Below are 15614 nucleotides of genomic sequence, written 5' to 3' on the forward strand. Positions count from 1 at the left end.
GTTTTTTCTTTTTTAATAATTTCAATAATTTATAATAATTTTAAATAATGATAACAGTAATAATAATAATAATATCAATAATAATAATAATAATAAAGTAATAATAATATTTGATCGTTGTCAAAAAATTTCTTCTAATTTGTTTCTTTTCTTTTTTATCTTCTTTTCATTTCTACTTTTTTTTTATTTCTTTATTTTTTTGCTTTCTTTAATACATTTAAATTCCATCTGTTTTTTCTTTTTTAATAATATCAATAATTTATAATAATTTTAAATAATGATAATAGTAATAATAATAATAATAATAATAATAATAATAATAATAAAATAATAATAATATTTGATCGTTGTCAAAAAATTTCTTCTAATTTTTTTCTTTTCTTTTTTATTTTCATTATTTTCTTTTTCTTTATTCTTTTTTGCCCCCTCTAACTTATTTAAATTCCATATTTTTTCTTTTCTTTTTCTTTTTTGTTCTTTTTCTCTTTTTTATTCCTTTTCTTTCCTTTTTTGGATTTTCGTTTTCCTTTCTTTTTTGGATTTTCTTTTTTCTCCTCTTTTTTGTTTCTGCATTTTTTTCATGCGTATTTATTCCGTTAAAGAAATTTGTAAAACGTCAGACGATCAAAAAAAGAAAAGAAAAGAAAAGAAAGGAAAGAAAAGAGAAGAAATAAAAGAAAAAAGTTCTCCCTTGATGATAATCGATCCTTGAAATCGAAGATTGACCGTGTTATGGCGGTCTTGTGATTTTCAACGCTTCAATTTTAATTACTAACTCGATTGGTACTTTCTTTCTCTGTTTCAGGATCCAACATCCGTGAGTATGGATTATTACGATCAAGGATCTCGAAGTTTAATGAGATTTTTACACGAATCGAAAAGTCTTTTGCGATATTATATTTTATTGATTTACGATTTACCTTTTATTATGCTGGACTTTTGCACTATAACGTAAACAATGAAGCGATAATACTTATCTATTTTTTTTATTTTTGTATAATTTTCTTTTATAGAAATATTAATAATATAAATCACTAAGAAACTTTTGTTAAAAAATTCATTCGAAAATTATCACATCGATTAATAATTAACTTTGACATTTTTAGTTGTAAAATATAAAAAAACATTTTGTGTATAGTATAGTACAGTGAAGCAATATTTTTTATCGAAAATTATTTGATTAATTCTATAGATAATTTATAATTAACAAATTAACATAGCAACGCAGAAATTTTCAATAAAGTAAGTACTAGAGTTTTGTAGATTATAGTGAATGAATATTTGAGAAAAGAAAATTACGAACATTGAATATAATATAGTGAATAGATATTTCATAATTAGGAGAATAATAAGTCTGAAAATACAAAGAAAATTATAGTATAAAAATTTCGGAAAACTATAGTCCAAATATTATAGTGATAATTGAGAAAACAAATATAGGAAAATTATAGTGCAAAAGGTTTAAATCGTTATTAACTTTTGTTTCAACTTGAACTAAAAGATTTAATTTGTTATTAACTTTCAAATTGTTGTAACTTTTGAAACGGTGACATATGCTGAGACTTCTCGATCATGATCTCTCATCTTTAATTTTTTATTATATGTTCATCAACGTCCCATTCCTGGATTATACGATGTGGAACAATGTCTCGGATAAAATCAACTATCTTCAGGGCGTGAGTATTATTACATAATTTATTATAAATAAATAAATTAAGTTATCAAAAAATTTATATTATTTTTATAACGACGTTACTATTACTGATATATATGATAAAGAAAGAAGTATTTGAATCCGAAGTTTTCTTAGATTATTATTTAAATTATTATTAACAGATGTATTAAATAACGAGAGAAATTATTAAAAATGTCCTTTAACGTTATTCTCAATCTCTATAATTTATGGGAAATGAAGGTTTACTTATGTGGTAAAAAATGAAATAAAAAATTTAACTATTAATAAATAGATTAAATATATATATAAAAAAAAAAAAAAAACAGAAGATAAACGAAAAAAAAATATTGACGACTTATGGGAAAAATATCGATTATATGATGAAAAATGGGGATGTATTTTTTTCTGAAGTTTTTTCAAAATTATATTATTATTTACATTATTATCAATAAAAATATTAAGCAATGAAAGAAATTAAGAAAAGAATTGTTTATCGATGTTACCTTCATTCTCGACGACTTACATGGGAAATAATTATTATATACATATATATATTTAAAAAAAAAAAAAATATTTTTCCTGACAAAGTTTATCATGAAATTAAATTATTATTAAACTGAATAGATTAAATGACAAGAAAAATTTTAATATTTTCTTTTTCTTTTTTACCGATGTTACTTTCATCCCTTACAACTTATATGGGAAATAATTATTATATATACATATACATATATATATATATATATATATATATGTATATATTAAAAAAAAAATACTTTTCATCAAACGAAGTTTATCACGCAATTAGATTATTATTAAACCGAATAGATCAAATAACGTGAAAAATTTTAATATTTTTCTCTTTTTTGTTTACTTTTTCTTACCAATATTATTTTCATCCCCAACAACTTACATGGAACATAATTATCATATACTATGTCGAAAAAAAAAAAAACTTTTCGTCACAAAATAATTTCGTTACGAAATTAGATTATTATTAATCTGGATAGATTAAACGACGAGAAAAATGCAAATATTTCTTTTTCTACCCTCGATGATTTATATGAGAAATAACAATTTCTCATTATATTTAAAGAAATAAAACTAAGACAAATAAAAAAAGAAAAAAAAAAAAGAAAATACATCGTTACAAAGTTTATCTCAAAATTACATAGTTTCCTATGGTTAAGGGCATTCGAAGAAGTTTTCTCGTTTCGTCGGGTACCGCGAAGAGTCATGTTAACCGCGAAGCCTTATAATTTCTTCTATACACGCGACGTTTAAGGGACCACGATCCTCGGTCCAAGGTTTCGCATATCTCTTCTGTGTTTCAGTTTTCTTTGAAATAATAAATAAGCGGCGCGTTTGCGGAAGGTACGGGTACGTTCGACTAAACGATGTAATAACGACACTGCAAACACGAAATGTGTTCTACACTGTTTCGGATCATTTAAGTTGCGTCTTTCCATCAGTTAGTAGCACGTGCACGCGATACAAACCAAACCAAAGGTTTGATTATTTTTTCGTTTAATTTTTCATTTCCTTTCTTTGTTGCATATATCTCGAATACACGTTCTCTATTTCTCAACAAGCGTTAACAATTTCTTAAAAAAATTCTTTCGCATAAAACATATAAATACTACATTGTACACGTAAAAAAATATATCCATCTTTCCATTGTATTTACGAGAATTAAAAAAAAGAAAATAAATAAATAAAAAAGAAAAACAAAAACAAAGGAAAAGATTGAAAGAAATAGAACAAATCGAAATAGACAATTGATCGAGAACAAATTAGAAAAATAATATATTACCATTCGTTTAAACATATCGACAAGATTTATCGATATTTATCTAATCGTTTATTAATACAAAAATTATATATATATATATATATATATATATATATATACATACATAAATAAAAACGTCAACAAGAGGCGTTCGAGAAGATTCGCCTAAGAAAAACTAGTTCCTTGCGCGTCCAAGATGTTCTCCCTCGTGGTTACGATACGGCTTCTTAAAGTAGCCAATGACCACCGGTACCGTTTCGATTATGCTGTCACACGGTAAGAGAATGCTGGAGTATCGGTTATGGAGGTACGGGGGAGGTGAGTGAGAGGTTGAGGAACTAGAAGGGGGAGTAAAGGGGGGTGGGTGGGGTGAGGTTTTATCGAGCGAACCTTTCGATCGGATTCGATGTTGGATCGCATTGGAAATTGAACGACTAAAAAGGTTGAATGTATGTATGTACGTACGTACGTACGTATGTATGTATGTTTGTACATATATATGTATGTATGTGTAAGTACTTATATTGGATTATTTATCGTAGTCATTTATGTATGTAGAAGGGATAAGTAAGGGAGGAAGGGTATAACGAACATCTGTGCTATGCGACATTGTTACACGAGATCGCACAGCGGGAAGAAATCTGTACTCAACTACAAAATATATACAGATCGCTTCGTTTAAAACGTGCATTGTTCTACCACCCATCTACTCTCTCTCTCTCTCTCTCTCCCAGCCCCCACCTCCACCCTCATCCCTCTCTTCTCTTCGATTCTCCTCCTCTCTCCTACGTTTACTCCATCCACTTGTGGTCATGTACAATATATATAACGTTAAGTTTCATTGCACGATTGATAGCAACGACAATAGTAGAAAAGCATTGCTCTGACTTACTTCCGAATGAATCGAACAAATCGAATAATATTATACAAAGGGATGAGAGTTTCTGACGACGTTCGAATTTGAATAAGTTTGATATTCGTTCGATCGGCGTATTGATACGAATTATATGAAATTCATTTCGTATGACTTTTTCATTGAAATTTCATTGAAATTTATGTATCTATAAATTTCGATTTTTTTTTTGTCATTATATATTAATCAAATTTCTTTCAACCTGTGATTTTGAATAATGTTTGTTTGATAAAATGGTATTTAAAATGAATAACGATTATTGTTACGTCAAACGTTAACTTCATATTAGAAAGAATAAATAAGACATTGAATGATTACTTTCAAATAATCTTATCTACTTATATCGATTCTCGCGAAGAAAGTTTCTTTTTTCTTTTTCTTATAATTATATATGATAATTGTAATGATATATAAGATGAAAAGAAAAGGAAGTAAATAAAACGAAACGAGAAAGAATAGATTTGAATAAAATTCATCTTATGATTAAACCGATATAAGAGAAATTAAAACAAAGTATTAAAAAAACAAAAGTATTAAAAAAAGAAAAAAAAAACAGTGATGCGTATAAAAAAAAGAAAAATCTCTTTCCTGTAATTACACTGATATGAGAGGAAATAAAAGCAAAAGAGAAGGAAAATAAAAAGAAAAGATTCGATTCTCATGAAAAAAGAAAACTATTCTCTTTCTTATAATTAAACCAAAATGAATAGCAGGTAAGACAGAAAGTAGAAGAAAAAGAAATGAAAAAATAAAAAAAAAGAAAAAGGAAAGAAAAATAGAAAAGAAGTATTAGATTCTCCTGAAAAGAAAGTTTCCTTTTCTATTTCTTTGTTCTTTTCACTTATAATTATATCGATATATAAAAAAGAAAAAAAGAAAGGAAAAAAGAAAATAAAATGTTAGATCCTCGTGAAAAAAAAAAAAAAAAAAAAAGAAAAGAAAAGGAAAAACAAAGACAAATACAAGAAAAGAGGAACAAAAATATTATCCTTCTCATAATTGAACCGGTATATATATAAAAGAAATAACAAAAAGATAGAAAAAAAAAAAGTTTGATTCTCGTGAAAAGTCGATCGAATAAATTTAATAGGAACGTTCTTGCACTCGAACGACCTCCTGACACATTTCTCGATTTCACTTCGAGAGAAGATTCGTCTCCAATAAATCGGTGCCCCAGGAAACTTACTGCGAGAGAGAAAGAGAGGGAGAGAAAAAGAAGAAAAGAAAAAGATAGAAAAATAGAAAGAGAGAGAGAGAGAGAGAGAGAAACAGACAGACAGAAAGAAAGAGAAAAAGACAGACAGAGAGAGAAACAGACAGACAGATAGACAGAGAGAAAGAGAAACAAAGAGAGACAGAGAGAAAGAGAAAGAGAAAGAGAGAAAGAGATATAGAACGAGACGGATAACTGACGTCTCTATAGTAGTAAAACGGGTCCGAGCGTGTGGCGTTTGCGTCGCGACGGGGGTCCCCAGACGTCGTCGGAGACATCCAGCACCACAGGCGTCCATTGTCTCAAAAGGGAGTCCCAAGGGCGAGCCTCCGAAGGGCCTACTTTGGGTCTGACGCACACGAGGGGGTCGTACCGCCCCCCCATTGGGGAATCCACGCGGCATTCGTGATATTAATAACCGAAATTCGACTATTTCTTCTCTTACTCGCTCTCTTTCGTATTTTTATTCGTATTCGTCCTTTTTCTTGTTCTTTTTCTTTTTCTTGTTCTTTCTTTTTTCTTTTTTCTTTTTTTGTTTTAATCTATCTATCTTTGTCTCTCTTACTCGCTCGCTTTCTTCCTTTCTTGTTCGACTTCGTTTTTCAGACCCACCGACGCACACCTGACCCCTTCGATTTCGGTCCCCTCCCCCACTCTTCCCTTTTCTTCATCTCATCCTTCTTCTCCTACTCCCTCTACTCCCTTTCCCTTCGTCCGATGTATAAACGTATGTCGCACCCACGCTGAATTCGACTCGAAAACGAATCGTACGTCCTCAGTCGTTCGAATTGAATTATTAGGACGTTCGATCGGATTTACATACATCGGTGACTTTTTAATTGGCATGCGATGTGTTCTCTACTCGATCGGATTCGAAATGATTCTTTTTCTTTTCTTTTCTTTTCTTTTCTTTTCTTTTCTTTTCTTTTCTTTTCTTTTCTTTTTTTTTTAGTTCGTTTTGTTTGATTTCTTTCTTTCTTTTTCTTTTTTTTTTCTTTGTTTCTTTCTTCTTACACGATGATTTTTCGATCGGTTATATGGTGAGAATGAGGTGTCCATGGTGTTTTGTAATTTTATTACGTTATTGTTATACGGGGTGTCTGTGTCTGTTGTGCGCGCTCGTGCGTACTTTTTTCTGAATCAAAATTATGCGTCTTGTTTTTTTATAATGTTATACATTGTTAATGCACGTACGAACGAATTCAATTTAATTTAATAATTTTTTAAGTTGATAATCGTTAAAGTTAGTAATGATCATTTTTAATCGTATAGATGTATAATATATCATTTTTGTTATGCGTTTGAAGTTTTAGTTTTATTAATTCGAAAAAACGTATAAATTCAATTTTTTAACAACAGTCGTACTAAATGGTATTAAGTGGAATATTATGTATCTAAGATTGTTTTGATTGTCAGAATAGATATAGAGGAAATAAAAATAAAATTTTTGTTTTACGCATATGAGATAATAATCGAAATTTTTTTCCTACATCTTTTTAGATAACCAATATAGAATTTTATTATTTTTATAAAAAAAAAATGAAAATAATAATAATAAATTGTGTTATCCGTATCACTCATTACTAACAAGACATATTTATCTTTTACTGTAGGCTATTTTACAATAATTAATTTTTAATAATATTCTATTAATTACAAATACGAAAAATTTATTCTACATACGAATTTTTTTACATACGGATTTTCATTAATGAAATAAGCAAGAATCATACCTAATCAAACTAATATTATACATAAGAAATTATCTTAATTTTCAAAAATCATAAAAACAAAATAAAAATAAAATTTCTATTCCCCATATGAAATGATAGCCAATATTTCTCCTTCATTTTCTAAGATAACAAATATACAATTGGATGTTTTTATAAAAAAGAAAAAAGTATGATAATAATAATAAATTATGCTATTCGCGATCAGTCTTTCATCGAGCTAGTTATCATGCATCAGAAATTATTTGAATTCTGAAAAATCGTAAGAACAAAATAAAAAGAAAATTTCTATACCGCATATGAAATATTTCCCGATATTTCTCCTTCATTTTCTAAGATAATAAATATACAATTGGATGTTTTTATAAAAAAGAAAAAAGTATGATAATAATAATATATTATGTTATCCGCGATCACTCTTTCATCGACTCATTCCTAATAGGACATAGAGCGAGCTCATTAACGGGAAACATAATGCTAGAATAACCGGGAACCACGACGAACACGGCAAATTGCGTTCGAACAAAATACATCCGCTCGAGGATTCGAATCCGTGGAGTCGGTACTCTACAATTTATGTTCCCTGCTTCGTATACCGAACCCATGTTCATCTACGCGACCACATTTAATCCCATTTGATTTGTACTGGTATAAATGCGGTCTGCCCGTTAAACGTGTGCGGGTTCCGGAACACAGAGAGAACCGACGAGAAACGAACGTTCGGCTCTCGACTGTGTTGCTCTCACATCACCCTACCTACACCATTTCTCCCTGCCACGTTCGAATTAATAACCGAAATTCCAATTCCTGTCGTCCATGAATTTATCACGACGCGAAACATATCTGACAGAGTTCTAACTCGAAAACGAACTGTGTGTTTGTCATTTTGCAGCAAACCGATTCTCTTATAACAAAAATTTCTCGTTAATTTTCATTCGATAAATATATTATCCTTGTTTTCATTCAAATTTCTTTAATTCAACAATGTTTTTAAATATTGTTCGATCCATTTGTTAATAATTTGTTATAATAAACGATAACAATGATATTGATCCAATATATATTATATGGTACATTTTATTGGTTAGAATTCCACCATTTTGTATGGTTATTGATAATTCATAAATTAATATAATTTTCGTGTATTTATGAAACAACTCGATATAATTCAAATTAATAATATATATAAAAATTATTTATTCGTATATGAAATACAGTGATATTATGATTAATATCAACATTTTTGAGTTTTTTTTGAAAAATTTTAATATTACTAATTTGTTATAATAAACGATATCAACGACATCGATCCAATATATATCATATGATATATTTTATAGGTTAGAATTCCACCATTTTGCATAGCCATTGGGATAATTCATTGATTGGTATAATTTTCGAGTTGAATTTATGAAACAACTCGATATAATTCAGATTAATAATATACATAGAAATCATTTATTCGTAAACGAAATACAGTAATATTGTAATACGATAAATTATTCGGCTGGCCAATAATTAATTTTAGAATTTTCGAAATTGTCTTTTCAAAAATTTTAATATTACTTGTCGGCATTATTTAAGTTTTATTAATGTAAACGTTATCAATAGAAACTCCTGAAACTTCGGAGATTACTTATTATCCTTATGGGACTTAGTAATGTAGAAAATATTTTCTATTATTATATTCTGTATTGATCTTATTATTGTCAAAATTTTTAGCAAAAAGTATTGCAAATTGTAAAACTTCTGAGACTTACTTACTTATATAGTATTGAAATTATTGGATTTATTAATATCGAAAAACTCTAATGCTACTTATCAATCTTACAAATATTAAAATTTTCAACAAATTGTTTCCAAAAAATTTTTTAAATTCAAACAATATATTTCGATCTTACTGAATCTTAATTTATTAACATTAACAAATTTTTATATTAGATACTTGTAATAATTAATATCGAACAATTTTGATATTACTTAAGCAATTTGTTAATATAGAAATATTCAAAATTCTTCAATATCGTTTACTTTGAATAATGAAAATTTCGACTATATTAGACATAATTAATATCGATTTGATCGATGTAAAAAATTTCGAAATAAAAGAAATATCGATAGATCGTAAGAATATTAGCATAATTATCGTCCAGTTCGACGACAGTAAACTTAAAAAAAAAGAAAAAGAAAAAAATTACTGAAAATTACCCGATACGATCGAAATAGGAAAATTCGATAAAAAGAAACAGGATAAAGGCGAAATAGAAATAAAGAAGAACATTGACTGAAATTCAAGGTGGAATAATTCAGCGTTTCTTCTGAGAAACAAAAAAAAAAAAAGAAAAAAAGAAAAGAAAAGATATCAAAAACTTTTATTAAAGTCGCACACTCGAGCTCCGCCAGAAATGTATAAATTAGGAATGTAAATTAAGTATGGTGGCACGGGTATGGCGTGCAAAGAGAGAGAAAGAGAAAGAAACAGAAAGAAAGAAAGAGAGAGAGAGAGAGAGAGAAAGAGAGAGAGAGAGAGAGAATGAACCTGCCTACCGATTAAGTACATTCGATAAGACAACGGCCGAATGTCTAACGCGTTTTCCTTATATGAACGACGGATGGTCGAGGTCGGTAAATTTTTTTTTTGCAACATGTTAACACGCTTTCATGCATTGAGGGAACGTTGCTGGTATATAGACCACCTCCTCTTTGAATTCCTTAAATAAAGAATTCATCGCGATAGAGACTTCGAAAAGAAATGGCCGCGGCAATGACGACGACGTCTTAATTGAGATCAGATAATTAGCTAGTTCTGCTGACTTAATATAAGGAGGACAAAAAAAAAGAGAAAAAAAAATATCATTCTCTCTCGAGAAAGAAGAAAGGAAGGAGAAAAGCATATATACGTATTTGAGAAGGAGGCAAAGAAGAAAAAAAAAAGGGAAAGAAAAAAATAAAGATGGCCGATTGGCGGACGATATCTGCTCAGTAAGGCATTCGAGCGTGGTTATCTATCTCGTTGATGGGAGGAGAGGTAGGGAGGAAGAGGGTGAGGAGGGAAATAAAAGTTCTTAATTAGTAAAATAATGAGAGACAAGCGAGATCATCGCAAATACATACGTTCTCGTTCGGTAATAACGTTCAGTATGTACACGCGTTAAGAAGATACATATTTGAGTTACAAAGTCACGTTAAACGAGCCAACGAGTAATAACAAACCGACTGTAAGTCAGAATAGCTATCTCTCTCTCTCTCTCTCTCTCTCTCTCTCTCTCTCTCTCTTTCTTTTTACCCCCACCCAACGTCATTTCTTTTTCTTTTTGAATGAAAAATTATTTACTCGTGTTACCAAGCAGAGATACCGTCTTACATTAAAATTACATTAATTGTAAGAGGTAACGTTAATTACCATCTAACGTGATTGCTAATCGGCTATTATTAACAATAAAACATGTGCATGTCGTGCAGAAAGAGGGAGCAAAGAAAAAACAGAACTATTCAAACGAATCTCTCTCAAATGATTACACCAAAATGTAATCTCTATCGAAATGGGCAACGAATTGAACGACGAGTTTAAAAAGCTCAACACCGAGTAAACCGTTCGACCCAACCAACCAACCAACCAACCAACCAACCAACCAACCAACCATTGTTTCCCTTCTTTCCCTCTCACCCTCTCTTATCATCTCACTCTCTCATCCTACCTCCCTCTCACCTTCTCTTTCCTCTCATCGAAATTTCCCTTTATACCGCGAGCACGGCCATAAGCGAGCAATTAAAAGCGTGCAGTGGGGACATTTATGTTGGCACTAACTGCCCGTTAAGACGAAGGAACCACCTAACCGTGGAAGGTGTAATTGGCCAACGCGCGCTGAAGCCGCAGCTCGTAAAAGCACAGCGGGTGTGCTGCTTCCCGCCTTCCAACACAACAGTTTTTCCCCAACGTGACTTTTACTAAACGGCTCCTCGTGCAACGAACCCTTTCCCTTTCCCTTTCCCTTCCCTCTTCTCCTATAACCTTCAACCTCCAACCCCTCCTCTCGTTCTTTCTTCGTCTCTCTCTCTCTCTCTCTCTCTCTCTAGTTTCTCGACCATTTCCAGCCACTTTGTAGAATTAAAATGAGAAAGAAAAAAAAAAGGAAAGAAAGAAACCTATGTTCCCTATAGCGTGCAAAAAATATTTTTTTTTTCTTACGGTATTTATACACGTATGCATACAAGTAAATGTACGTGTATAGGGGTGGCGAGGATATGTTGAGCAAGTATGATAATTAATCATTCATTTTTTATCATTTTTATTATTATATTTGTAACAACTTCTTTCGCGCTTGCTTTAAGTTAAGAGTAAAAAGCGGAAATTAATAAATTACAGTCGGAAATTAAAGATTAGTACAATTTAATATAATCAAAATTTCATCGACCGATTAAAGTTCTCGATGATATATATATATATATATATAAAACTTACATCGTTTATAATTACAACGATGTTAACTTTTCTTTCTCTTTCGTACAACAAAGGAAATTTTGAAATTGACATTCTCGATAATAATCGAAATTATGACGATGTCGTTAATACATAAGAAATTAACATTTAACGAAAGAACGATGTAAGAGATCGGTATCGTGATTAAAAGAGTGAGAGAAAGAGAGAGGGGTAAGGTAGAGAAGGGAGAGACGAAAGAAGGACAGGTGGAACGGGGTGGGGGAGGGGTAGGGTGGGGTAGGGTTGGGTTTGGAAAGAGAGAAGAGATATAGCGTGTAGCAAGGACACTTCTATCGCACGATTCCACGGAGATAACGTCGCTTATGTGTGCTTATTATTACGTTACAATGTAACCAGTCCAACGCGATTGTAATTGCAACTCTTTACGTCTACGCTAGTATGTAGCGATCGCAATAGTCGAGTTTGATATACCTATCTTGGACGTTACATAAACACGTGAGGATGAAATGAGGAAAGGAAAGAAACTTAGTTATGATATTTCTCTCTCTCTCTCTCTCTCTCTCTCTTTCTCTTTCCCTCTTTCACTGTGTTTAACACCATCTTACGAATGTATAGTTCATTCCATGCGTGTATGTATATATGTGTGTTGCTTGTATATGTACACGGAGAACTCGTTACGGTTCTTCGACTCGACCGAGATATATACAATCTATAATACTACTACTATACGTATGTCGACGATCCATTTCTCCCTTGTAGCTTCGATTAAAATGCCAAACGAATGTAAGAGAGAGAGAAAGAGAAAGAGAGAGAGAGAGAGAGGGAGAGAAAGAGAGAGAGACAGAGAGAGAAAGAGAGAGAGAGAGAGAGAGATGGCCCCTTCGATAGGCGATATTGTTACGCGTGTACACGTTGTAACTGTCCGGATCCGTGACGGAGTCACGCGATATGCATTATGCACGCACGTAAAGCGACGGCCAGAGCCCGGCAGACGTTTCCGCGATCACTCCCACGATTCACCGGCTCGCTGACGAGTCTCGGGCTTTGTGAGAAAGGAGCCATTGATGCGAGCCGCTTCTCTCTCTTTCTCTCTTTCTCTCTCTATTTCTCTCTCTCTCTCTCTCTCTCTCTCTCTCTCTCTCTCTCTCTCTCTCTCTCTTCAATTAAAATCTGATATTTTATAAATTTTGTTGGCTCGTTAGAAAAAAAATTGATCATTTTTCTTTTCTGGGATTTATTTCTTTCTTTTTTACTACTACTTTTTTTTTTATATTATCGTTATTAATTAATTGATTACGGATGATTAACAAAATAGTTATAGTTTTCTAAGTATAATTTGTATTTAATGAACTTTATTTTATGGAATGTAAAATAACTCTAATACTTTTTTGACAAAAGAAAAATAAAGTAAGAATTAGAAAATATAGTTGCACACATATACACACATGTTATTATATATATATGTACATGTATGTTTGAATGTATGTCTGTATATATATATATATATATATATATATATATATATATGTGCGTATACAAGTGACTAGAAGTTACACGGTATTATGGAATGTTAACACTATTCTGACAATTATAATTATGATAATTACAAGTCCTAATTAACACATTACGAACGAATTACGAGATAATTATACCACGCTAATTGTAGCTATAACGTATACTTAACGAACATTAATTTTCCGAATTAAAGTATAATAACAGATAATTTTGTAACGAAAAGGTGGAAGAAGATTTTCTTTTTAATTTATTATATAGATAAACAAGTATGTAACTTAAAAATTACTTGTTTTTACAAAGAGTTAAAATTATTGTAACAATATTACAGTAATATGTCTGGTGCAAATACAAAACGATATTTTGTTGTAATAGATATATGGTAGGCCAAAAGTTTTTAGCGATCTTAATAATTTGTTTAGATATATTTATTTTTCAGATCGTAAAAAAGTCTTTAGATTTATAGTTTCGTAATTTGAAAAAGATAAAATGAAATTAGTCCAGAAAATCTCGTAAAAATATAATTTATTATTAATGTCATTCTTAAATTTTTATGAGCCGAAATTATACATTAAATATAATAATTATATAAATGTGTATGTATATTTATGTTATTTTTTATAATTATTAATATGTAATGATTTTTATAAATTTATAAATTTATTATTTATATTATTTTTTATTTACTTATTCTTAATATATTATATATATATATATATATATATATATATATATATATATATAAGTTTGTGTGTGTGTCTGTGTGTATGATTTCGTTAGAATCCGAAGTTCACAGGCCTTGTAAAAGTTTTATCGTTAGACTTTGATCATTCAGATCAACGAAGTTAATTCTGATTTAATCTGACTGCGACTGACATACTAAATAAAATAAAATACGTAGAGAAAAAAAATACCGAAACATAGTCATTGCAACGTTACAAATAATATATAAATATTAGTATTAATATATTTCAATATAAGTTGCTATAAAATCTTATCATTTGTGTTATTTAATAATATATCTTAGATTTTGTCTTTCTTTTCAAATAATGGTTGAAAGGATTTTCATCGTAAATAGGAAACAGGTCGCGATTTCTCGATCCAAAAACGATCTCCTCTCGACGTTCATTACGGCAGCTGCATTATATCCGTGCGCGACGCGTCATTACTTTTATTAGCATAATGACAGGCGAACAACTCAATTTGCATGGAAAATCACACGGCATCGTAACTAAGTACGCCCCGCGGATCCATGATCGTCTTACCTCCATGGACCTATAGTACGATTAATATACTCTATATATGTAACTATATTTGATATATATATATATTATAAATATATACATATAAATAAAATGTTATAAATAAATATATTAATTAAATAATAAATAAATTAGTAATTAAATTAAAAATAAACAAATACTTTATATCTATATATATACATATATTTATATTATGTCTATATATATATATATATATATATGAGATGATATAAATAAATATATTAATTGAATAATAAATAAATGAATTAAATTAAAAATAAACAGATATCTTATATCCATAAATACGATGCATTAGAAAAATGCGATTAAACTCGAATAAAAAATACACATAACTAATATTAATCTAATTACTAAATTCAAATATTATAGCAAGAAAATTAATTCTTACGTTATAACCAATAGATCTTAAAAATTTTTCAAACACAAATTACTATTGATACGACATAATTATACTAATCCATACAACTTTCACGCAATATTATATAATTTTCTTCCGTAGAAATACGAAAAAGAAAGAAAAAAGAAAGATAAGAAATGAAAATATCGAATTACGAAGAATTGAAAAAGAACGCGAGTGAAATCTTTCATAAAATAACTTTCATAAAATAACATTCTTTCATAAATAACATTCTTTTCATAAAAAAACATCAACAACAATATCAAAAGATAGCGCGAAGGAGAAGAGAAAAGAGTTAAGAAAATAGAAAGAACAAAAAATAAGAAACAAAAAAGAAATGGAAAAAAGGAAAAGAAGAAAAAGAAGAAGAATACGAAGAAACGATGCTCAAAATGCGTAATGAGGTTCGTCGCCTCGCAGCGACTCAAAAAAATTGATCCTCTTCCGAGATCGTGATTATAACGACGAAAAGAGTTGCGTGGGGTTGAGGGAAAGGGAGAATGGGGGGGGGGGGAAAGTATTAGAATATGCCGTGATCTCTCCTTCGATACGAATCTCGCGAAATATTATGTAAATAGAGGCGCGCGTTAAACACCCGCTATTCAGATAGAAAGAGTAAGAGAGAAAAAGAGAGAGAGAGAGAGAGAGAGAGAGAGAG

At 30.0% G+C, this 15614-nt stretch overlaps 1 protein-coding gene across 5 annotated transcripts in view; it reads left to right on the plus strand.

Annotated features, from left to right (window-relative positions):
* The window catches only part of LOC122635861 (ankyrin repeat domain-containing protein SOWAHC), a 230070-nt gene that overhangs the window by 154140 nt on the left and 60316 nt on the right, over positions 1-15614 (plus strand). For 4 of the 5 annotated variants that reach the window (XR_006328775.1, XM_043826534.1, XM_043826536.1 and 1 more), the window contains one exon: positions 806-818. Coding sequence is in view for 4 of the 5 variants with exons in the window: in XM_043826534.1 (XP_043682469.1) it covers positions 806-818 (13 nt within the window). In the remaining variant the exon portion in view is untranslated. Of the gene's footprint in view, positions 1-805; positions 819-1673; positions 1677-15614 lie in introns of all 5 variants that reach the window. The other variant, XM_043826535.1, reaches the window with a different exon arrangement.

Source organism: Vespula pensylvanica, chromosome 19, assembly GCF_014466175.1.
Source record: "Vespula pensylvanica isolate Volc-1 chromosome 19, ASM1446617v1, whole genome shotgun sequence".
NCBI lineage: Eukaryota > Metazoa > Arthropoda > Insecta > Hymenoptera > Vespidae > Vespula > Vespula pensylvanica.